The sequence below is a fragment of the Apodemus sylvaticus genome, chromosome 11 (assembly GCF_947179515.1).
Source record: "Apodemus sylvaticus chromosome 11, mApoSyl1.1, whole genome shotgun sequence".
In the NCBI taxonomy this organism is placed as follows: domain Eukaryota; kingdom Metazoa; phylum Chordata; class Mammalia; order Rodentia; family Muridae; genus Apodemus; species Apodemus sylvaticus.
The window spans coordinates 9,964,290-9,987,265 of record NC_067482.1 but is presented as its reverse complement, the minus strand read 5'-3'; the positions used below and the strand labels follow the sequence as shown (position 1 = coordinate 9,987,265).

General features: G+C 43.9%; 1 protein-coding gene across 1 annotated transcript in view; it reads left to right on the top strand.

Annotated features, from left to right (window-relative positions):
- The first annotated feature begins 355 nt into the window (after positions 1–355).
- The window catches only part of LOC127696517 (uncharacterized), a 41,470-nt gene continuing 18,849 nt past the window's right edge, over positions 356–22,976 (top strand). Inside the window, exons 1-4 of the mRNA XM_052199322.1 lie at positions 356–492; positions 5,538–5,608; positions 9,024–9,120; positions 10,828–10,929. Of these exons, the coding sequence (XP_052055282.1) occupies positions 415–492; positions 5,538–5,608; positions 9,024–9,120; positions 10,828–10,929 (348 nt within the window). The 5' untranslated portion in view covers positions 356–414. The remainder of the gene's footprint in view (positions 493–5,537; positions 5,609–9,023; positions 9,121–10,827; positions 10,930–22,976) is intronic.

Genomic DNA, 22,976 nt, shown 5'->3' with positions numbered 1-22,976 from the left:
ACTTCTCAAAGGGAATTACACGCTCCAGCCGCCATGCCTTTTTTTTTTCTGCATGAGTTCTGGGATTCGAACTCATGGGGGACTTTACCTACCCCCCCCTCAGCTCCGCAGCCACAGTTAACTGTATGTTAAAACCATGTCTTCCATTCCCCGTGCTCTAGATTTGAACTGATTCTCAGGTAGGTTGAGTCCTGAGCAATTAAACAGCTTGTAAATGGTTTTGCGGACCACTGGGAGGACAAACATCAGGAATCCCACGCCTTTTCGCAGACCTCGCCTCCCAAGCTCTGGGAGACCCACAGGTGGCCCCGCCCCCTCCCCTGCCAATCAACCGTCCCTCGCGCCTGCGCGAAGCGGCGGTCCGAGTGGCGGGCAGTTAGGAGGCGATCCGCTTCTCCCACTGGCCGGCCGGCTATGACGATCACCTACAGCTGCGTTGCTAATGGCCGAGCGGTCCTGGCGGAGCTGGCCTTGACCGGCGGCTCCTATCAGGTACCTGCGGGTGGCGCTTCGGCGTCTGAGGGTTCGGTTCCTCGAGGCCGGCGCCCGCCGGGCCTCACCATAGGACGCGGAGCGACCTCGGAGGACTCGTGGGCCGGCAGGCCCCGCCCCCTCCTGAAGCGCCGACTCCGAGGCGGGAGCTGCGCCTGCGCCGCCCAGGGGTTGGGGCTGGTACTGCACGCGGGCGTCTGGCGGAGATGTATAGCCATCTCCCAGTTGATAGTCCTTTTACAAGACTTTCTCCGCCCGGAAATGACCTGCAGTTCAGCACACACTTAGTGAACGTGTAAAGGTCTCAAAACTATCTCGGTCTCAGAAAGTGAGGGCCGCCTGACAGCGCAGCTTGGCTTCTCAGTACTCAGGGTGGGAGGACCATGAATTTGAGGTCAGAGTGGACCACATAGACCCAGTCTCAAAAAAGTGAGGACACAAGGGTTAGCGCAATGTTAGAGCACTTGCCCAGAATGTGGGAGGCCGTGAGTTCAGTCCCCGGCACACATACACACACACCACACACACACATACACACACACCTAAAAATTGTCAGACGCCATCTAATATTCTATCTGGACCTTAGATCCATACAGTTGTCCCCGAGAGTAAAAAGTGTTTTGCTGAAGATAGGCTGTAATACTCCTGTACAGAGAAACTACTACTAGCTTAGCACAGGAAAGGGGACGTAGACATGACGGAGAGAACAACATGGTATTTGGAGATTCTGAAGAACCTCACTGTGACTAAGGCACAGAATCTCTATGTATAGGCTGGAGATGAAGCCAGAAAATTGGGCAGAGGTGTGTGTATGTGTGTCCTAGAAAACTGAGGAGCAATTCACGGTATACAAATGAAAGTACAAACAATGATTACTTGGTTACAATGAAAAGGGTAAATTGAAAGAGAAACAACTGAGTAGGGTGATTTGATTATAGTTTATAAATAAATCCTAAGACTCTGAGCTAAAGCAGCCATGGTCAGGGGTAAAAGCAGCAGATTCAGAGAAACTTAGTAAATGCCCTCCAGCACTGATGCCTGGCTGAGTATATGAAGTGCTGGGCGTAACTGTGCATAGGACGATTCTCACAGATTTTCCTTGGTGGCATTAAAGAGAAGAGACTGCATAGAGAAGGATAGGATATAGGGGACTTGGAGGGAATGCAGAAGGAACGGTTCATTGCAGTTTGAAACATACTAAATTGTATTGATTGTTAAAATGTTAGTGCATTTTCAATGTTTATTTTTCTGCCTTATTGCTGAAAGCCAAAATCTGCCCAGTAGATCATGAGTGTGTCTAGTATCCAAGAGGCTGGCTGTGGCAGCTGAAATAGAAGTGTGTAAGGTTGCCCAGGAAGTGTACAGGAGAGAGAGAGAAAGAGAGAGAGAGAGAGAAGAGAGGAGACGAGAACCCTGCTTAAGAGTGAAGAGAGCTAGGCTAGACAATAGGACTGTGACTGTCGGTCACACTGTGAGACCTTTGGAAGAAGTCATAGAAGAGGCAGAAGCCAGATTTGCCTTGGGCCAACCGAGCGGGACATGAGGGTCTGAGGACAGTAAAAAGAAGCAGTGTTCTCTCTGAGCCTAATAAAGGAAATGAGGAAGGCTGGGCTCTGGTAGAGGCGTGGCCCAGAGCAGGCCCTCATTTGTTAATATGTGGACACATCCCTAAACAGGTTGCTCTTCTGGAAAGAATGTAAAACAGGTGGGCACGCCTATGAGCAAGACCTGAAGGACCCAAGCTGCCCGCTAGGGAGGTGTGAGCCTCGGTCAGAGGGACAGCTTCTTCTCTGAGGGGACGGGGTGGGGAGCATGGAGGTGCGAGAATGCAGGTCAACCTCGTTCTGACGGTCTTCTCTTTGTCAGTCCCTTACACCCTGGGATTCTTGCTGCAGTCCGTAGCTGGCCACAGACACCCCCTCCTGTGGCATCGTTCCAAAGCTACCTTCCCTTCAGAGCTACAGGGCCTGACACAGACACCCAAACAAAACTAAACCCCCTCCACCAGCGTTTCTTCACGTGCCTCCAGGCCTGAGTTCCCTCTGGAACTGTCACCCTCCTCTCCCTTGCACACAGGCTCCTCCATCACCTGCGTGCTCTGTCTCCTGAATCACCTGAGACCCATCTCTCTTCCTGAACCATATATTCATTCCAGCCCTAATTTCTTCTCACCAAGCTTACGGAAGGGCCCCTGACCTGTCTTCCTCCAAGGCTGCTTCCACACTGCTGCTCAAGTGACCCTCACCCAAAATGTCTACAGCACCCTTCTCCCGCTCCCGTGTTGGGTGGCCTCTGACAGCATTCAGAGTGAAGCAGGTACTGCTCCAGTTGGCAGTCAGGCCCTCCCTCACAGCGCGCATGGATGTTCCCACAGCCCTCTCCTTCTGTGCTGCAGTTGGGCCTGCCCTCTGCTAACCTGGACTTCACGAGGTCACCTCAGTACTTCCTGGGCCTCTGCCTGGAAACCACTTTTCTTCGCATTGGGGCAGTGTAATCTCATCAGTACTTTGAGACTTTCTCACGTTTTCCTTGTCTCTATGCCTAGGCTAACTGGCATCTCTCCACCAAATGACTTAACCCAGATGAACTGGAATCTTCTTTTTCCTGTCTCTGCCATCAAATTTCAGGAAAGGGAATGTTTCAACTCTGTGTTCCTTCCTAGCCCAATGCAAAGAAAGCATAACATACTGTAAGTTCCCAATACACTTTATTAAGAGAGGTCACAGGTTATCAGTGGTCAGATGGCCTCACTCTCGAAACACACAGCAATCTGTGACCCAGGAGTTGGATTTTGCTGTGCAAAATGCCAACTACAGAGCACAAAGAATATAGTTCCAGTAGGGGACCAGTAAGGGACTAGATTAGAAAGGGTATCATGGCTTCCCACAGTGCCAAAGACACTCACTCATTCTGTCTGTCTGTCTGTCTGTCTCTCTTTCTCTCTCTCTCTCTCTCTCTCTCTCTCTCTCTCTCTCTCTCTCTCTTTCACACACACACACACACACACACACACACGAGAGAGAGAGAGAGAGAGAGAGAGAGAGAGAGAGAGAGAGAGAGTTTTTATTTGAAAAAAATTAGTACCAAACTTAATCACAAGAGCCCATCAGCTGTGTTCCAGGACTCCAAGGTTAGCCTGAATTCTAGAAGTCCCCTGCTCACTGTCTTCCTTCTCCCCGAAGCCCCCAGATAAGCCAGTGGATTTGCAGCATATGAATTCAGAAACACACGAGCTACTTTGTCACACACGCAGTCTCTGGCTGTCATTTTCTTTCATCTTGCAGTGATATAATAATTTATATTATCAAAAGAAAGACTTGGGGGAAGCTGTAAAGGTGTGTTATTACTAATAGTGAAGCAACAGAAATGTTGTATCCCTTTAATTTTCAAGTGTCTTAGGAAAGTCTGTCCTAGAAAATGTCTCCTTGACATTTCAGGCAGCAGCAATTACTTTCTACCATTTGTAGGCTTTACTTGTCCATAAAAGTTTCTATTTTAAGTGTTAGTTTGTAAAAAATGAAAAAGTTAATTAGGAGTGTGGCTATCTGTGGTGTCTTAGGTAACTTTCATGCTTTTAAAGCAAAATAATGTGATTCCACTTAATGGACAATAAAGTATTCTGCATAATTATAGCATCTTACATTTTTCCCCAAGGAATCGCCTTCATAAGGAATAGGCAGGTACAAGAGTTCTTGGCAAATATTAGTATCTTAATGAGAGATGAGTAGGATTGGTGAGATGGCTCAGTGTGAGATGACACGGCTGCTAAGCCTAATGGCCTGAGTTAGAACCCTGGAACCTGGAATATCCCTAAAGGTAGAAGATGAGAACCAATTCCTCTGAGCTCCACCCAAGTGACAGAATGCACCCCACAGATACCTACAGAGAGGGCGGTTCAGGCATTGAGGGAGTGATCATGGATAGCAATTTGCTAAATGTATTCAGAGAATAGAACATGTGTGCTCTTAATCCATTAACAGTTTATTTATCCACACTCTGGAGTCAATGAGATGTCCCAGTGGATAAAAGCACTTGCTATGTGCATACGAGGGCCTGAGTTCACACCCCCATAATGCAAGTGAAAGCCACACACACACACACACACACAGTTGAGAACATCTGTACTGTAGCATGCCTGTGCAGAGGTGGGAGTGAGACACCTAGAGTGTTCATATACACATGCAACTTAAAGTGTGTGTGTCGGAGCGTGTGTGTGTGTGTGTGTGTGTGTGTGTCTGTGTGTGTCTGTGTGTGTCTGTGTGTGTCTGTGTCGGAGCATGTGTGTGTGTGTGTGTGTGTGTGTGTGTGTGTGTGTGTGTACACTTGAAGGCCAGAGGAAAGTATCCAGTATCCTGCCACTGCACATCATTCTTTGTGAGGTAAGGCCTCTCCCGAGCCTGGAGTTTGTGTGGAGTTTCAGCCAGGCTGGCAGTCAGCAAGCTGTAGGGATCCCTCTTCCCCCCCCTTTTTTCCACGTTTCCTCCTCCCACCCCCATATGAGCATACCCAGGGTCATTCCTGGCTTCTTACAGGAGTGTTAGGATCTGAACGCAGGTCCTTGTGGTTACATGCATACTCTTGACAGTTGAGCCATCTCTCCAGCCCCCAAAACATTTTACATACAGTTTTATCAGATAGCTGACAGCAGAAAGTCACTTGAGAGTTTGGGGAGTTTAGCGCAATGGCAGAGCACGTGCCTAGGCCCATCATTTGATCCTCAGCCCAGGGTGGAAGAAAAAGAAAAGATACTTGATTAGCTACTGCTTCCCAGCCTTAAAGCCGTACGCGATGTCTGACTGTAAAGATAAGATTATCTAATGCAGCCTATATTTGCATATTTACATGTGCATATATGTAATCTTTTTTCCTTTCATTCATACAAGCATTTTATGGCATCTCACCTCCTGTCACACGTGAGTCACAACACCTAATTCTCCTGGGGAAAGGGATTTCCTTAGTAAGCTAATCAGAAATTGGTAATTTTAGGAGAACATTAAGGAGATGCTGAAATCTTCTCCAAAATAAACACTTTTCTTTTCTCCTAGGAAGCCGCTGCAAAGGTGCTTAGACAAGCGCTTCTGAAAGCTGAACCAACCACCATAATTCAAATAGGAAGGTAAGGCGCTTGCCTTAATCTTAATCACCTTCCAGCTAATGAGTCTAATGACGACCTGAGGAGAGTTACAGGCACTGCACACACTGTTGGCCAGCCTCCGGGAAGGGAGACGTCTGTATGAGAAAGTGTGAAAGCATGCTTGCCAAGTTCAGGACGATGGCTACCTGTGCAAAGGGAAGGGAGGGTCATGCCACTGGGAAGGGGACATGGACATCACTGTACCCAAAATGTCCTTGCTGGGCTGTGGGGCCAAAAGAATACTCTGTCATTCTCCATGGCTTTTGGTATAACTAAAAAAATTCATTTATTGAACAAGAGAGAGAGGGGGGGAGGGAGGGATGGAAAGAGAGAAAAGAAAACTTCTATTTTAAAATATATATTAGTCATTGCTGTTAAATTTTTCTTGGGATATTTCATATAGTCTAAACCAGTCTTAAAACATTGCTAAAGAAACAGGTGGGTAAATCAAGAGCATTTGTTATTTTAGGGTGTGTGCCTGTTGTTATTGTTATTGTTTGAGACAGGGTAGCCCAGGCTAGCCTTGAACTCATTACAATCCTCTTGCCTAAACCTTCCAAGTGCTGAGATTACCAGTGTGGGTCACCATGTTTGGCTAGTCTGTCTGTCTTTCTTCCTTTCTTTCTTCCTTCCTTCCTTCCTTCCTTCCTTCCTTCCTTTCTTTCTTTCTTTCTTTCTTTCTCTTTCTCTTTCTCTTTCTCCCCTCCTCCTTTTCTTCTTTCTTATAAAAAGGAGTTTAACTTGTCAAAAACAACAACAACATAGTTACAAAGAACAAATCCAGGCCAAGTGGCCCATGTGGTCCCAGCTACTCGGGAGTTACAGACCACCTTGGGAAACTTAACAAAATTTATGTTAAACAAAATAAAAAGCCTATAGTTTTTGAAGTATTATAAGGGACTTCTCCCAATAGTAGTCTGCCAGCCGCCAGCCATGCCAGCCTGTGTCTGCTGCCTTCCTGCTTCCTCCCTGCCTCGGTACCTGAAGGTCCTGTCAGTAACAGAGCAGACCTGCGGTTTCCAGCCTCAGTCCTTTTACAGTTCTTCAAACTGCACATTGTCCTTGCGTCCCTTTCCAGACAGATTGTTGTTAAAGAATGTATGCTTCCTCACTGCCTAGGTTTGCTGGCTACTCAAACACAGATCCCGCCCCAGGCAGCCAGGTCCAGAGGCCCAGTCTTCTGCAAGACTTTGGTGCCTGGTGGTATTTAATACCTTGTTACATCTGAGATGTTAGCAGCCATCCATCCTAGTGCCTGCAACCCTCAGGGCCTTTCACTCTGCCTCTCCTGTATCCAATCCAGTCAATCAGCAAATCTCTGCCTCTCCCTTCCTAACAGTAACCAGCCACCATTATCTTTGTTTGGGTCACTTGATACAAAGTCATCTTTCTCCTTTTGTTTAATTTCTTTAAAAGCTTTGCTGAATAGCATCTGTACTTATACAAAACAACATGTGCTTCCAAAATGAAACCCAGAGCAAGTTTCCTTCCAGGTCTAATCTTCATTCCTGTTTTTCTACACACTGCTCTCCCCCTATAGATAGGCGAGCACTTGGAACAAGGTGTGGGCTTATAATTTCCTTTTCTTTTTCTTTTTTTCTACAAAGACTGCTTCTTTAGGAATTTTTTATATAACAAATCTAGGAATGCATACTTCTCCTGTTGTAGCATGTGCACGGGGGAGACTTGAACATGCTTTTGTCAGTTAATATATGTTCTAGATACCAAGCAAGTATTTGCATTCTTAAATGTTAAAAATAGCCTCCAGGTGTTATTAGTAATATTCTAAGCATAAACTTAAAACTTCTCTTCATTTCACATCGGGTGTCAAGAGTCTTAACAACCACACTCTGAAGGAGGTAGTGGAAGTGCCCATTCTTTTTCAGCAGATTCTTCCAAGATCTTGAAACATAAACCAGATATGGCCACTTCTGCCTGGAACCCAGCACTGGAAGGAAGAAGGCAGAAGCGTGGGGAGTTGGGGCCATCCTGGGTGTCACGTTTTATTCGTGTGACCTGTTTCTTGAAATTCTCATTCTCATGTACATCCAATTTAATATAAAATTGGATTATTAAAACAGGATACCAGGTCTGTTGCCTGATAACCATTTGGAGACTCTGTGTCTTAGTCAGGGTTTCTATTCCTACACAAACATTATGAAGATCCCCAAGAAGCAAGCTGGGAGAAAAGGGTTTATTCAGTTTACACTTCCACACAGCTGTTCATCACTAAAGGAAGTCAGGACTGGAACTCAAGCAAGTCAGGAGGCAGGAGCTGATGCAGAGGCCATGGAGGGATGTTTCTTACTGGCTTGCTTCCCCTGGCTTGCTCAGCCTGCTCTCTTATAGAACCCAGGACTACCAGCCCAGGGATGGCACCACCTACAATGGGTCCTCCCACCTTTGATCACTAATTGAGAAAATGCCTTACAGCTGGATCTCATGGAGGCACTTCCTCAGGGGAGGCTCCTTTCTCTGTGATAACTCCAGCCTGTGTCAGGTTGACACACAAACCAGCCAGCCCATGCTGTATTCAAACAGACTGCAGTCTAGGCACCAAGCAGTGAGTAGTGGAGGCGCTCCCCATGATCCCGACAGCAGTCTGGAAGTTGGCACTGTGGGGACAGTGCCTACTGTAGCAAACTGTGACAAATTTCGTTCTCCTCTCCCTGCTTGCCCTGTTCTCTAGAGTACTTGGCATTGGTAGTTCACAGCCTGAGATTCTGTTGTATCATATTGGAGAGCCAAGACATGCAAAGTATGTTAGGGAGCCAAGACTTTCTAGCAATGTATGGGAGTCGACTTCAGTGGGCAGAGTATTTTCTACTTGGTCAGATGAGATTGGGACTTGTTATTTCACTTTCAGTTATATCTGCATAATAGATATAACAGATCATCACATTTCCCCTCTAGTGTGATTTCTTTACATTGATGCCACTTTAAATATATGATTGTATACACTTTCAACTTAACATAGTCTAGTTTTTGAAAAGCATGAAGGCTCTCCTAGCTACATGTGTGTGTTGCACACCTGTAATCTCGGTACCTGGGAGGCCGAGGCAAGAGAACTTCTGTGAGCTCAAGGCCACCTGAGCCACAACGCAAGGCTCTGACCTGAAAAACCAAAGAGCTGCCTGTCTTCCCAGGTGAATGGAACCTGCCTGTAACCCAAGCACTCGGGAAGCAGCGCTGTCAGAAGCCTGAGGCTAACCTAGGCTACACAGCAGATAGAAAGCCAGCCTGGGCTACAGAGTGAAATAAAAATAAATAAAATAAGTTACATATAAATTATTTATATTTTTATACCACAATGACTGCTTATAAATGAAAAGCAAGTAATTCAGTGTGTAGATAAGTAATTTCTTCAATATTATAAATAGATGTATTCTTTTCAAAGCTATGTCTACCATACTCTCTTTATTGACGGAATCACTTATTTGTGTGCTACAGACAATGGCTTGGATTCTATGGCGCCATCTGCATTTCTTAAAAAAGTAAGTAACTATTCATACTGCTGTGCTGTCATTTTAAGCTACTCAAGTTATGAGGTCTCTGCCCTGTGGTTCATTAGTAAGGGTGCCACTTTCTTATCTGCTCCTAACTCTGAAGTGGGCTCTACAGAGGTCCCCCACTGAGATCTATCAGAATATCTTATATTTGTTTTCTTTTTAAACATAAGAAATTAAACTATAATAGCACATATACTTCACAAATAACTATATGCATAAGGAGGTCAGTGACCAAAAATTTTTAGAACAATGTTTTAGAGACACTTCTGTTCCTCTATGTTACTGTATATAAATCAATTATAAGAGCTAAATGAAAATAAATACTATTTTGCATCTTTTATTCTTTGAGAATTACATATATTTCCATCCTATTCACTTCCCACCCCCTCCAGCCACGCCTAGATTCCCCCAGCATATTCCCCAAGACATACCGTTTTTAAATGAAGATGTAGTATCTCCAGGGAAAACTGGAATCAAGTTGCCAGCAAGAATAAGTTGTGGTGGAGTGGAACTTTATATGTTTCTGAGAGCAACATTACCTGCTGCTTCAAATCTGCTCTCGGCCAGCAGGAGATCTCAGAAAAGGCAGTCTAAAGACATGCTAGAGCTAAGCCCTTCTTCTGGCAATTTCTATAGTAGCTTCTAATTTATATTTTTATTTATTTTCATTTTATTGTGTAAGTCTTTTGCCTGCATGCATACAAGTGCATCACATGTGTACAGTGCCATGTCCAGTGTACAGGTCAAAGGAGGGCACCAGATCCCCTGGAGCTGTGACTACAGATGGTTGTGAGCCACCGTGCGGTGCTGGGAACTGAACCTGGGTCTTCTGCAAGAGCAGCAAATACTCTTGGCCGCTGGGCCATCTCTCTAGCCCTGTTTCTTGTTCCTACGCTTCAACTCTGTATATTTGTCAATATGTAAATAAGATGAATAGTTTAATAAGAATACTGACTCCATTATGTCTACTACAGTTACTAATAGTTATTGTCCATCACATTGTGTGTATATTTTATCTGCTCAGAGCACGTATAACGTTGCCAGAGCTCTCACTGCAACTGTGTGTAAAGTCAGATGGTATGGCCTAAAGACTGTGGTCTCTCTGCATTGCCGCGAGCTCAGCTCGGAGAGAAAAGCATGTTAGTGACTTTACTGAGTGTGCGCTGCTTTGTCCCTCGTCACCAGCTTCGCCATCCTCTGAAAAGCAGGCAACACAAAGCTGCTACCCGGGTCATTTTTCCCAGTGTTTCTGAGAGATGCGATTGTTGGGATTCTTCTTTGAAGTGTTGGAATATCTTATAACTTCCATTTGATGGAAAGGAAGAGCATTTAGCATTGTTTTGTAATTTTTTAGTAGATTTTGAAGACAAGGGCAGGAGAGAAAAATGATAGCAAGATTTAGAAAATGTCACAGGTCTTAGATTTCCTTAGTACCTATTCTCGCTTTGTGTTCTTGGATATAACAGTGGAAGAAATACCTGCAGGCATACCACGTGACTCTCTGGTTTGTGCTAGAACCTGTGCCACATGCAGTGTTGACAATTGTCGTGTCTTATAGTGGAAGGGCTGCCTGCCCCGAAATGCCAGCAGTGTGTCAAGTTTCTGCCGTGCTTTGCTTCAAAAGAACATTTACTCTGTTGTTCTGCACTTGAATTAGCCACACAGGTTACATATTTCCATTAATTTCCCCAGGTTAGTGATATTTTTACAAGAATTCCTTTGATGTCACGAGAACATTTTTTTCCTTCAAATGCACTTGCTACAGATTTTCAACAAATACTAGCACAGCACATGGTATGTACCTCAGCTTTATCCTAACGCTCGTCCGTGCAACCGGGGAGTTGGTTACAGGAGTGGGAGGGAAGGGTGAGAACTGTGTATGAGGAGCTGAGCTTCATACTGGGGATGTCGCAGAGCAGCAGAGAACAGGCGTGGTGTGACGTGGTGTGGCATGCCACCGCATCACTCATGTTCTTATATGCAGCCATTTCAGAGCAAAGGAATAAATATAAATATACAAATTGCTTATTTTAGTTTAAAAGTAAAAGGATTGAACCAAAATGTTCAACTGGCTGCTTGTATGGGATTGGAGAAGCAAAGAAGGGCTGAGCCAGGGCTGGAGAGAAGACTCAGCCGTTAAGAGCACTGACTGCTCTTCTGAAGGTCCTGAGTTCAAATCCCAGAAACCCCTTGGTGGCTCATAACCATCTGTAATGGAATCTGATGCTCTCTTCTGGTGTGTCTGAAGACAGCTACAGTGTGCTTATATACATAAAGTAAATAAATCTTAAAAAAGGGGGGGGGGGCTGAGCTGTCAAAGAGAAACACTAGGTAGCTGTATAAAACCTGTGTTGAAAACTTGACTTTTAAACCATGTAATTGTTTGTATAATTATAAAACACTGTTAAATTAAAATTTAAAACTAATCCTTATTGGATGAAATAAGATGTCACTAAAGGGGAAACATTCTGATTCTGTTTACATGAGGTACCAAGAATAATTAAATTGCTCACGATGGAAGGTAGAGTGTAGCTGCAAAGCTGTAGAGAGGCTGTGGGGGCTGAGGTTGCCGGGGGTGACGCCCACGGTGTAACTGTCTTACTGTCGTGGGTTGCCCTGGTGCTGTTTGTATTTTGATGTTAATTCTGGTTAACTTTAGAAGCTATGTTTTGTTCTTCCTATATTTTCAGGTAATTTCTGAAAGGGTTGAAGACTGGTTGTAGTCTTATAGTCAACTCAAGCTGTTTAGCATCGAGAGATGATATAAATTTGAGAGAATGGTTTTCAGATGGTATACAAGCTAAAACCAGGACATAATTCAAATATAAAATTGTAATCCTTTTAAGTTAGGATAGATGGTAGGTTGTCTTATCTAATTTGACAGAATTAATGGAGGGTGTTAAATGTATTTATACTTTATAAATTACATAATTGTAGTAGTTGTGCTCAATATGTATCTGAGAGAAAAGAGTCTTTTAATTGGACAGAAAGGGAGAAATGTTGTGGGTTGCCCTGGTGCTGTTTGTATTCTGATGCTAGTTCTGCTTCCAAAAAGGAGTGGATCACATACTCTGGTGAATTCGTGTGAACCTTCTCCCCATTATTACTGGTCAAATAAAGGCTAGAGCCTGTAATTGGGCAGTGGCAGGGAAAGGTGGGGTGGAGGTTTTAGAGAGGGAGAGGAGAGAGGAAGATGGAGGAAGAGGATGGAAGATGGAGCAGAACCACATGGCCTGGAGAAGCTGCAAGTAGCCAGGGGTCACAGCTGGGGAGCAGAGTAGTGCAGTGGTGGATATGCCCAGTCCAGATGTACAGCTTGTAAATATTATTACTGAGTTCTGTGTTCTTTGCACGGACTTATTGGGGCTGGAGATTTACTGCAACACATAACAATGAAATGCACTAGTGCCACCAAATTGCATATTTGACATTGTTACAATGGTGAGGTTTTATATCAAATAAGTGTCAAATGAGGCTGAAGCAGTCTTTTGAGTGTCCATTTCTAGTGGGGTTACAGCCTCATGAAAGACACCTGAACGTACATTTTAAGACATTTATTTCTAAGAGTAACCTGTTATTAAAAATACTGGATTGCTATTCTGAAACTGGTTTATATAGATATGTTAATTTGATTAAGAGTCAAGATTCTTAGCTGTAAATATTCTTAATTATAAAGAGAAAAATCAATGAAACCAAGTGAAATCCTCTTCCAAGTCTCCAAAGAAAACTTTAAGTCTTTTGATACGTTTGTCTGAAATCTAGACATTAGGTAACTAATGATGAACTATTTAGATGTGATAGTGGTGCTGCAGTTTTGTTTTCTGGGGAGAATGAGACTGTGTCTTATGGAGAGTAGGCAACAAAGCCTTCCCAGCTTGGAACAGGAAGACAGTAGCACATCGGGAGGGCGGGCAGAGCAGAGACAAGCTTGCTCACCTGTGCTGCTGACACTACAAAATGGATGTTTAAAAAATCTTCAGGTTTTGAACGTCCAGACCCTTGTTTTTACACTTCTCTGCTCTCAGGTCACCCTTTAAAAGATCTCCTCTGCCCATTTTTAATATAACACTTGTCAGTTCTTTGAACAGTTTCACACATGAATTCCGTGTATTTTGATCATATTCCTCCCCCACCCCTTCCCATAATTCCTCTTTCACCAGCCTCCACCACCACCACTTCACTCTCAACTCCACCTTCATATAAAACGTATTATAATTTTGTCTTGTGGGCATTTTGAGTCCATCTTTTTAACAGTTACTCTATTGCAGCTGCTGCCCTGTGCAATGCCCACTCACTCACCACAGTTTCCCAACACCAGAGGGGAGGGCAGAGGCAGGAAAGAAACCAGGAGGTGTGCAGACTGGGAGGGAGATCTAAAATGGACTTTGCTTGCAGGTGGCATGATCGTGCAAGAAATCAAAAGGAATTGGCCAGAACATCCTTAGACCTCAAAAGTGTTTATAGCAAGGTTACAAAACACTGCAAAGTCAGCTAGAAACAAACAAGTGGAGTTTAAAGTTAAGAACAATATCGTTTACATTTGTACCCAAAATTTAAATGCTTGCATAAAATTTAACAAAGTATAAAAATCCCTATACAAAAATTTTTTAAATGTAAGGAATTTAGCAATTACACAGAGAGAAAGTCTGCCTATTTAAAAAAAAAAAAAAAAAAAAAAAAAAAAAAAAAAAAAAGACAGGAGGTCCTTGGTTCAAATCCCAGCAACCACATGGTGACTCACAACCATCTGTAATAAGATCTGACACCCTCTTCTGGTATGTATGAAGAGAGCAACAGTGTATATCATATGCATAATATAAATAAACAAATCTTTAAAAAAAAAAAGCAGGGGCTAGAGAGATGGCTCAGTGATTAAGAGCACCAGCTGCTCTTCCCAAGGTCCTGAGTTCAAACCCCAGCAACCACATGGTGGTTCACAACCATCCATAATGAGATCTGACGCCCTCTTCTGGTGTGTCTGAAGACAGCTACAGTGTAATCACATAAAATAAATAAATAAATCTTTTTTTTAAAAAAAAAAAGCAAAACCTAAATAAGAAGACCTACTTATAGCCACAGCTCTGGGGGATCCAACATCCTCTTCTGCCCTCCACAAGTGCTCTGTCCTCTTGGCTTTGGAAACCTGACCAGAGGATGCAGGAATGAAGAAAGGACAGACACATAGATGGGCTTACAGAAACGATTGGGTTGACCACACTCTCTCAATGGAGTGGCACCAACTAAGCAATAGTCCAGAACCTCAGTGAGGTGAGGAGGAGGAGCAGGAGGAGGAGCAGGAGGGAGCTCAGTAGGAGGTCTCTAGGGGATGGTGTTAGGCTGTAAACTTACCAACTAGGAAGCTGCAGTACTTACACAGTAGTCCACCACCTATATATGCTCACACTTGGACCAGAGGAAGGCTTTGCTGCTCCAAGGATCTGAGGCTTCCTGGGCTCCCACACACAGGCACTGCACACACTTGCATATGATCTGCAGGCACACACATACACATACATGTTTTAAGGGAGCGGGAGAGGACTTGGGTTCGGTTCCCAGCACCATGTGGTGGCTTACAACTGTCAGTAACTTGAGTTCCAAGGGGCCCTGCACCCCGCTCATCTCCATGGACACCAGGCATCCAGACAGTACACATGCAGCCAGAATACTCAAAACGTGCATACTCATAAAACAATATAAACAAATATTTAAAATGTAATTTTTAAAATAAAATAATAAAAATAGATCAATATAAAAAGAACTCAGCAATAAGAAGCAAGTGAATGGGGCTGAAGAGATGGCTCAGAGGTTAAGAGCACTGACTGCTCTTCCGAAGGTCCTGAGTTCAAATCCCAGCAACTACACGGTGGCTCACAACCATCTGTAATGAGATCTGATACCCTCTTCTGGTGTGTCAGTGTACTTACATATAATAAATAAATCTTAAAAAAAAAAAAAAAGCAAATGAATGAAGATGAGCAAAAAAATTCAGCAGACACCTAAACTATAAACACGAAGACATGGAAGTCTAAGATCTGCAGACCATACTTTATTATAAGTTGCAAACTGAGGGAGCCAGGCAGCTCCACAGCCTTCTGTGCACTGCTGGCCAGGAGAGTGTGATCTCCCAATAGCACTTTTACTTTTGAGTGCAGAGGTGAGATCTCCACCTTTTCTCCAATATCTCTCTGGAGGGGAACAGCTAGGAGAACACAAGGCATACAATAAGTGGAGAGCTCGGACAGGAGCCTTCAATCACCATTTGCACCAAGGAGCCAGGTGGCTCCACAGCCTTCTGTGCACAGACCCTGACAGAAGAGAGTTGGTCTCCCAGGAGTAAGGACACAGGCTTACAGGCTCACAGGAGGGACAAACTCCAGCCAGAGACAGCAAGACCAACTAACACCAGAGATAACCAGATGGTGAAAGGCAAGCACAAGAACCCTGCCAACAGAAACCAAGGCTACTTGGCAACATCAGAACCCAGTTCTCCCACCACAGCAAGTCCTGGATACCCCAACACACTAGAAAAGCAAGAGTTGGATTTAAAATCACATCTAATGATACTGATAGAGGACTTCAAGAAGGACATAAAAAACTCCCTTAAAGAAATATAGGAGAACATGGGTCAACGGGTAAAAGCCCTTAAAGAGGAAACACAAAAATCCCTTAAAGAATTACAGGAGAACATGGGTCAACAGGCAGAAGCCCTTAAGGAAGAAACACAAAAATCCCTTAAAGAATTAGAGGAAAACACAATCAAGTGAAGGAACTGAACAAAACCATCCAGGATCTAAAAATTGAAGTAGAAACAATGAAGAAATCACAAACGGAGACAACTCTGGAGATAGAAAACCTTGGAAAGAATTCAGGAGTCATAGATGCAAGCATCAACAACAGAATACAAGAGATAGAAGAGAGAATCTCAGGTGCTGAAGATACCATAGAAAACATTGACTCAACAGTCAAAAAATGTAAAATGCATAAAACTTGTAACCCAAAACATCCAGGAAATCCAGGATACAACGAGAAAACCAAACCTAAGGATTATAGGTACAGAAGAGAGAGAAGAGTTACAACTTAAAAGGCTAGTAAATATCCTCAACAAAATTATAGAAGAAAACTTCCCTAACCTAAAGAGATGCCCATGAACATACAAGAAGCCTACAGAACTCCAAACAGCTGAACCAGAACAGAAAGTCCTCCCGGCACATAATCAAAACCCCAAAAGCACTAAACAAAGAAAGAATATTAAAAGCAGTAAGGGAAAAAAGTCAAGAAACTTATAAAGGCGGATCTATCAGAATTACACCAGACTTCTCACCAGAGATGATAAAAGCTAGAAGATCCTGAGCAGATGTCATACAGACCCTAAGAGAACACAAATGCCAGCCCAGACTACTATACCCCAGCAAAACTCTCAATCACTATAGATGGAGAAACCAAAATATTCCATGATAAAACCAAATTTACACATTACCTGACCACAAATTCAGCCCTACAAAGGATAATAGATGGAAAACGCCAACACAAGGAGGGAAACTACACCCTAGAAAAAGCAAGAAAGTAATCTTCTTCCAACAAACTCAAAAGAAGGTAACTACACAAACATAAAAATATCGAAAATAATAGGAAGCAACAATCACTATTCCTTAGTATCTCTTAACATCAATGGACTCAATTCCACAGTAAAAAGACACAGACTAACAAATATTTTTCATGTAAATCTTCAATTTTATCAGAAAATGTTTATGATTCCTTTCAATTAATTTAGTAATGTTTTAGCCGGGCCGTGGTGGCGCACGCCTTTAATCCCAGCACTTGGGAGGCAGAGGCAGGCGGATTTCTGAGTTCGAGGCCAGCCTGGTCTACAAAGTGAGTTCCAGGACAGCCAGGGCTATATGGAGAAACCCTGTCTCGAAAAACAAACAAACAAAAAAAAAATTTAGTAATGTTTTTTATATCTACCATTTTATCTGTATTATTTTTCATGATAATTTTTCTATTTATTTCCTTTATTGTATCAGAAATATTTTCCATGTAAATCTCCGATTTTATCACAAAATGTTTTTAATTCCATTTTAATTAACTTAGAAATGTTTTTATGTCTACCATTTTATCTGTATAATTTTCCATGAAATAGTCAATTTTAAAGTGTTTTTCCATATATTTCTTGAATTTTATCAGAAATATTTTCCATGTAAATCTTTAATTTTATCATAAAATGTTTTTACTTACTTTTTCAATTAAAAAAGGTAAGTTGCAAACTGACAAGAAAATGCTACTAGACAGCTGTTGAAAGAATTAAGTATTGACATTGCCAAATGCCAGCAAAGACGCGGAGCAGTGGAAGCAGGCTGGTGGGGATGCAGGTACAGCCAAATGGATACAAAGTATGGTTGTTTCTTAAAAAATATTAAACATTCAGGGGCTGGAGAGATGGATCAGTGGTTAGGGGCACTGACTTCTCTCCCCGAGATCTGAGTTCAATTCCCGGTGTCCATATTGGATGGCTCAGAACACCTGTAACTCCACTCCAAGCCATCCAAAACTGCCTTCTGGTCTCTAGGCACCCCCGCACACCAACTGCCTCCAGCCACAGATACACATACACATGCGTGAGAAGACACTGAGAACATGAGCTCCATCCCCAGGGTCTACGGAAGACGAGAGAATGGAGTCCTGGAAGCTGTCTTCTGACTTCCAGACTCATGCCATGGAAGCATGCTCTCCCCAAGAAACCAATAAATAAATATAATTAAAAAAAACAAACCATTCTCCCTGACATTTCACCAAATAGTTTGAAAATATCACTACACCAAATCCTTTGCATGGATTTTTTTTTTTTTTTTTGGTGATAAAAGTGCTGTTCATTTATTTTTTTTTATTCGATATAATTTATTTACATTTCAAATGATTTCCCCTTTTCTAGCCCCCCCCACTCCCCGATAGTCCCTTCTCTTCCCCTGTCCTCCCTCCCACCCCTTCCCACTTCCCCGTTCTGGTTTTGCCGAATACTGTTTCACTGAGTCTTTCCAGAACCAGGGGCCACTCCTCCTTTCTTCTTGTATCTCATTTGATGTGTGGATTATGTTTTGGGTATTCCAGTTTTCTAGGTTAATAACCACTTATTAGTGAGTGCATACCATGATTCACCTTTTGAGTCTGGGTTACCTCACTTAGTATGATGTTCTCTAGCTCCATCCATTTGCCTAAGAATTTCATGAATTCATTGTTTCTAATGGCTGAATAGTACTCCATTGTGTAGATATACCACATTTTTTGCATCCACTCTTCTGTTGAGGGAAACCTGGGTTCTTTCCAGCATCTGGCAATTATATATAGGGCTGCTATGAACATAGTAGAGCATGTATCCTTATTACATGGTGGGGAATCCTCTGGATATATGCCCAGGAGTGGTATAGCAGGATCTTCTGGAAGTAAGGTGCCCAGTTTTCGGAGGAACCGCCAGACTGATTTCCAGAGTGGTTGTGCCAATTTGCAACCCCACCAGCAGTGGCCCAGGATAGCTAAAACTATTCTCAGCAACAAAAGAAAATCTGGGGGAATCAATATCCCTGACCTCAAGCAATACTACAGAGCAATAGTGTTAAAAACTGCATGGTATTGGTACAGTGACAGGCAGGAGGATCAATGGAACAGGATTGAAGATCCAGAAATGAACCCACACACCTATGGCCACTTGATCCTCGACAAAGAGGCTGAAAACATCCAATGGAAAAAAGATAGCCTTTTCAACAAATGGTGCTGGTTCAACTGGAGGTCAGCATGCAGAAGAATGCGAATTGATCCATCCTTGTCTCCTTGTACTAAGCTCAAATCCAAATGGATCAAGGACCACCACATAAAGCCAGACACTCTGAAGCTAATAGAAAAGAAACTGGGGAAGACCCTTGAGGACATCGGTACAGGGAGAAAGTTTCTGAACAGAACACCAATAGCGTATGCTCTAAGAGCAAGAATTGACAAATGGGACCTCATAAGGTTACAGAGTTTCTGTAAGGCAAAGGACACCATCAAGAGGACAGATCGGCAACCAACAAATTGGGAAAAGATCTTCACCAATCCTACATCAGATAGAGGACTAATATCCAATATATATAAAGAACTCAAGAAGTTAGACTCCAGAAAACCGAACAACCCTATTAAAAAATGGGGTACAGAGTTAAACAAAGAATTCTCACCTGAAGAACTTCGGATGGCAGAGAAGCATCTTAAAAAATGCTCAACTTCATTAGTCATTAGGGAAATGCAAATCAAAACAACCCTAAGATTTCATCTTACACCAGTCAGAATGGCTAAGATTAAAAATTCAGGAGACAGCAGGTGTTGGAGAGGGTGTGGAGAAAGAGGAACACTCCTGCATGGATGTTTCTATCAGTGCTATTTTAATTGCATAGATTGGAAACAGTCAAGTTGCCCTTCGGCAGATGACTGGAAAAATACTCATGGAGCATCCGTGCAGGACTGTCAGTCACATGTGAACTACCAAGCCACAGGAAAGCCATGTAAGGACTCCCTTGTAGCGTGACAGCCCAGAGACGATTCTGTGCAAGCCAGTGAAGAGGAGGGTCAAAGTGGGCAAGATGGACCTAATCCCTCAGAGAGTTATAAAGAACAAAAATCCAAACGGAAGTCAGAGATACCAGAAAGGAACAGAGAACACACAGGACACAGAGAAGCTAAGCCAGGTGAAGATGGGCAGTCATGAGAGCCCACAGCTCCAGCAGCCTTCGTTCCAGCAGTGGACTGGAGAGAGGCAGGCAGAACCCTGGCAAGGAGTTAGGAGCAGAGCATTCCCGTTTGGTCACACTGTGTGCAGCAGAGCGTTCCCATTTGGTCACACTGTGTGCAGCAGAGCATTCCCATTTGGTCACACTGTGTGCAGCAGAGCATTTGGTCACACTGTGTGCAGCAGAGCATTCCCCTTTGGTCACACTGTGTGCAGCAGAGCGTTCCCATTTGGTCACACTGTGTGCAGCAGAGCATTCATTTGGTCACACTGAGTGCAGCAGAGCGTTCCCCTTTGGTCACACTGTGTGCAGCAGAGCATTCATTTGGTCACACTGTGTGCAGCAGAGCATTCATTTGGTCACACTGTGTGCAGCAGAGCATTCATTTGGTCACACTGTGTGCAGCAGAGCATTCATTTGGTCACACTGAGTGCAGCAGAGCATTCATTTGGTCACACTGTGTGCAGCAGAGCATTCATTTGGTCACACTGTGGGCAGCAGAGCATTCCCCTTTGGTCACACTGTGGGCAGCAGAGCATTCATTTGGTCACACTGTGTGCAGCAGAGCGTTCCCATTTGGTCACACTGTGGGCTTCATGGGACAGCAGCTGTGCACCACTTTGAGAGAGAATTGATTGTTCAAAGTGAGCTGCCATGAGGGCCTAGGGGCAGGAAACAGCTACAAGGTAAGGAGCTTCAGCTCCACCCTCCACATCCTCTGCGTGAGGGGAGGTCAGTAGAGGCAGCTGTGCGGAAGAGGAGGGCTCAGCACTGACTGACAGAGCACAGGTGGCAGGAGGCTAGGTCTCATGATCAGGAGCAGATTCGTCACATAGAAATTACCCTGAAAATTGATATTTCTGGGCCAGAGCAAGTGCTGGACCGTGCATCTGCCGTTTACTGCTGCAGAGCCCTGTTGTTCCAAAGGTCCAGGTGTGCGGGATACCGACTGCTGCATACCACCAACAGGTGGTGATGCTCGTGAGGTCCTGACAGCGGGCAGGCAGGTTCTCCCGCTGCAGGTCCAGGTGCTCTGCTGGCTTTCCACACGCCAGTGCACTGAGAGGCACCCCTCCCTCCCCAGGTAAAACATGGGCGACCCCAACTGACTTCTCCATGTATGCATATATTTTAAGGAGATTCTTCTGTACTTGGTTTGCATACAACCCACAAACGGCCTTTAGTTTTAGCTGCCCCTGCCCATTTCAACCTCTTCCATCCCCATATCACACTCCCTGTCACTTCCAGTTCCCCCATTCATCTGTAATTGTCTAGTATATTTCCCCTCCCTCGGGAGACTAATCTGTCCTTACTCCATAACTAACCTCTGTGGACTGTGCCCTGCTCACTGAAGACTTTCTTCAGTCTTCAGTGAGCTAATCTTTCATTCCTCCCTTTTCCTTGTGCATGCTTCAATCGTGAAGCAATTGCTGGTATTCCAATGGCTCCTACTCCTGATCTTCTGTATCTAGTTCTTTGTATCTCTGCCTAAAGATCATTAGCTGTACTGTACCTAAGTATTTCTGAACAATAGCGACCAAGTGGTTCAAAACGTAGGGGCCAAAAGTCAACTATAGCAGAACAACAATTAGGGGTTCTAACAGGGTTAACAACCCCGAATGGTCTATATAAGAGTAACACTCCTCAGCTAAGGCAGTACGTAGCCCTCCTATCCTGCAGTGCTACTTCTGATAATGAAGTCAGTGATTCTTGAAGTGTCTTGACTGACAGAAGTTTTTATTCTCTCTGTATCTAAATCAATGGTTGTCCTCAGACTATCATGATTTTCCCTTTGTAAGACCAGAGCAGAGGTCCTGATGGCTTCCCTAGCCATCCCCAACCCCAATTGAAGGGAGACAGTGCTGTAACGGTTTGGTGGATGGGGACATAGGATATGGGGCTGGAAGAGGGTGACATGGGGAGGGGCAGCTAAAACTAAAGGCCATTTGTGGGGTTTATGCAAAGCAAATACAGAAGAATCTCTTTAAGAAATCAGCTGGGGTCACCCATGTTTTACCTGGAGAGGAAGGGTGCCTCTCAGTGCACTGGGAGTGTGGAACCAGGATCCAAAGGTATCACCAGGCAGTCATGACCAAGGTCAAATGATCTTGAGCTTGAACAGACTGTCCATCTTCTGTACCGTCTAGTGGGGGTCTCTGGAAGGTGGGTCATCTGCAGATTTCACATGGGAAGCATGCACCAGGCCACAGCACCATCCTCCTTGAGGGCTGTGGGAGTGGCTAGCAGAGCCAGGAAGGGTCCATCCCACCGGGGTCCCAGCGACTGTCCCCGATGCCTCACTTTCTGATGACTGAGAATATTGAACATCTTTGTAGATTTTATTTTTATACTGTCATTAGTTATACCTCTTTGTATATTCATATAATTTTGTTTGTGCATATTCTTTTTTGGAGGAAACATTTATATTTTATTTGGTTTCTATTTGCTTTTGTCCCCTATGTGTTCCCTCCTTGGCTCTGCCCCACTACACAGACACACACACTCACACACACAGACACACTCACACAAATGGACACACACACACACACACGTTTAATAATATGTTGACTTGACTTTGCTAGATTTTACTCTATCATTGTTAATCTCTTATTTCACGTCTTACAGGTATCTAATTTTGTTTTCAAATGTTTTAGTATTGAACATTTTTACTTGGTGTATTAGTTTGGGTTCTCTAGAGTCACAGAATGTATGGGCAGTCTCTATATAGTTAGGGAATTTGTCGATGACTTGCAGTCTATAGTCCAACTCCCCAAAAATGGGCAGCAGCAGCTGTGGATGGAAGTCCAAGGATCTAGCAGTTGCTCAGTCCCACGAGGCAAGCAGGCAAGGAAGAGTAAGTAAGTCTTCCCTCTTCTAATGTCCTTATATATCTCCAGCAGAGGGTGTGGCTCAGATTAAAGGCTGTAGGTCTCCAGCAGAGGGTGTGGCCCAGATTAAAGGTGTGTGCCTCCATGCCTTTAATCCCAAATGATCTTGAACTCGAGATCTCCTTGTCTTAATCTTCTGGAATTCATAGCCACTATGCTTCAAGATCTCTATACCAAGATCCAGGTCAGAAACTTATCTCTC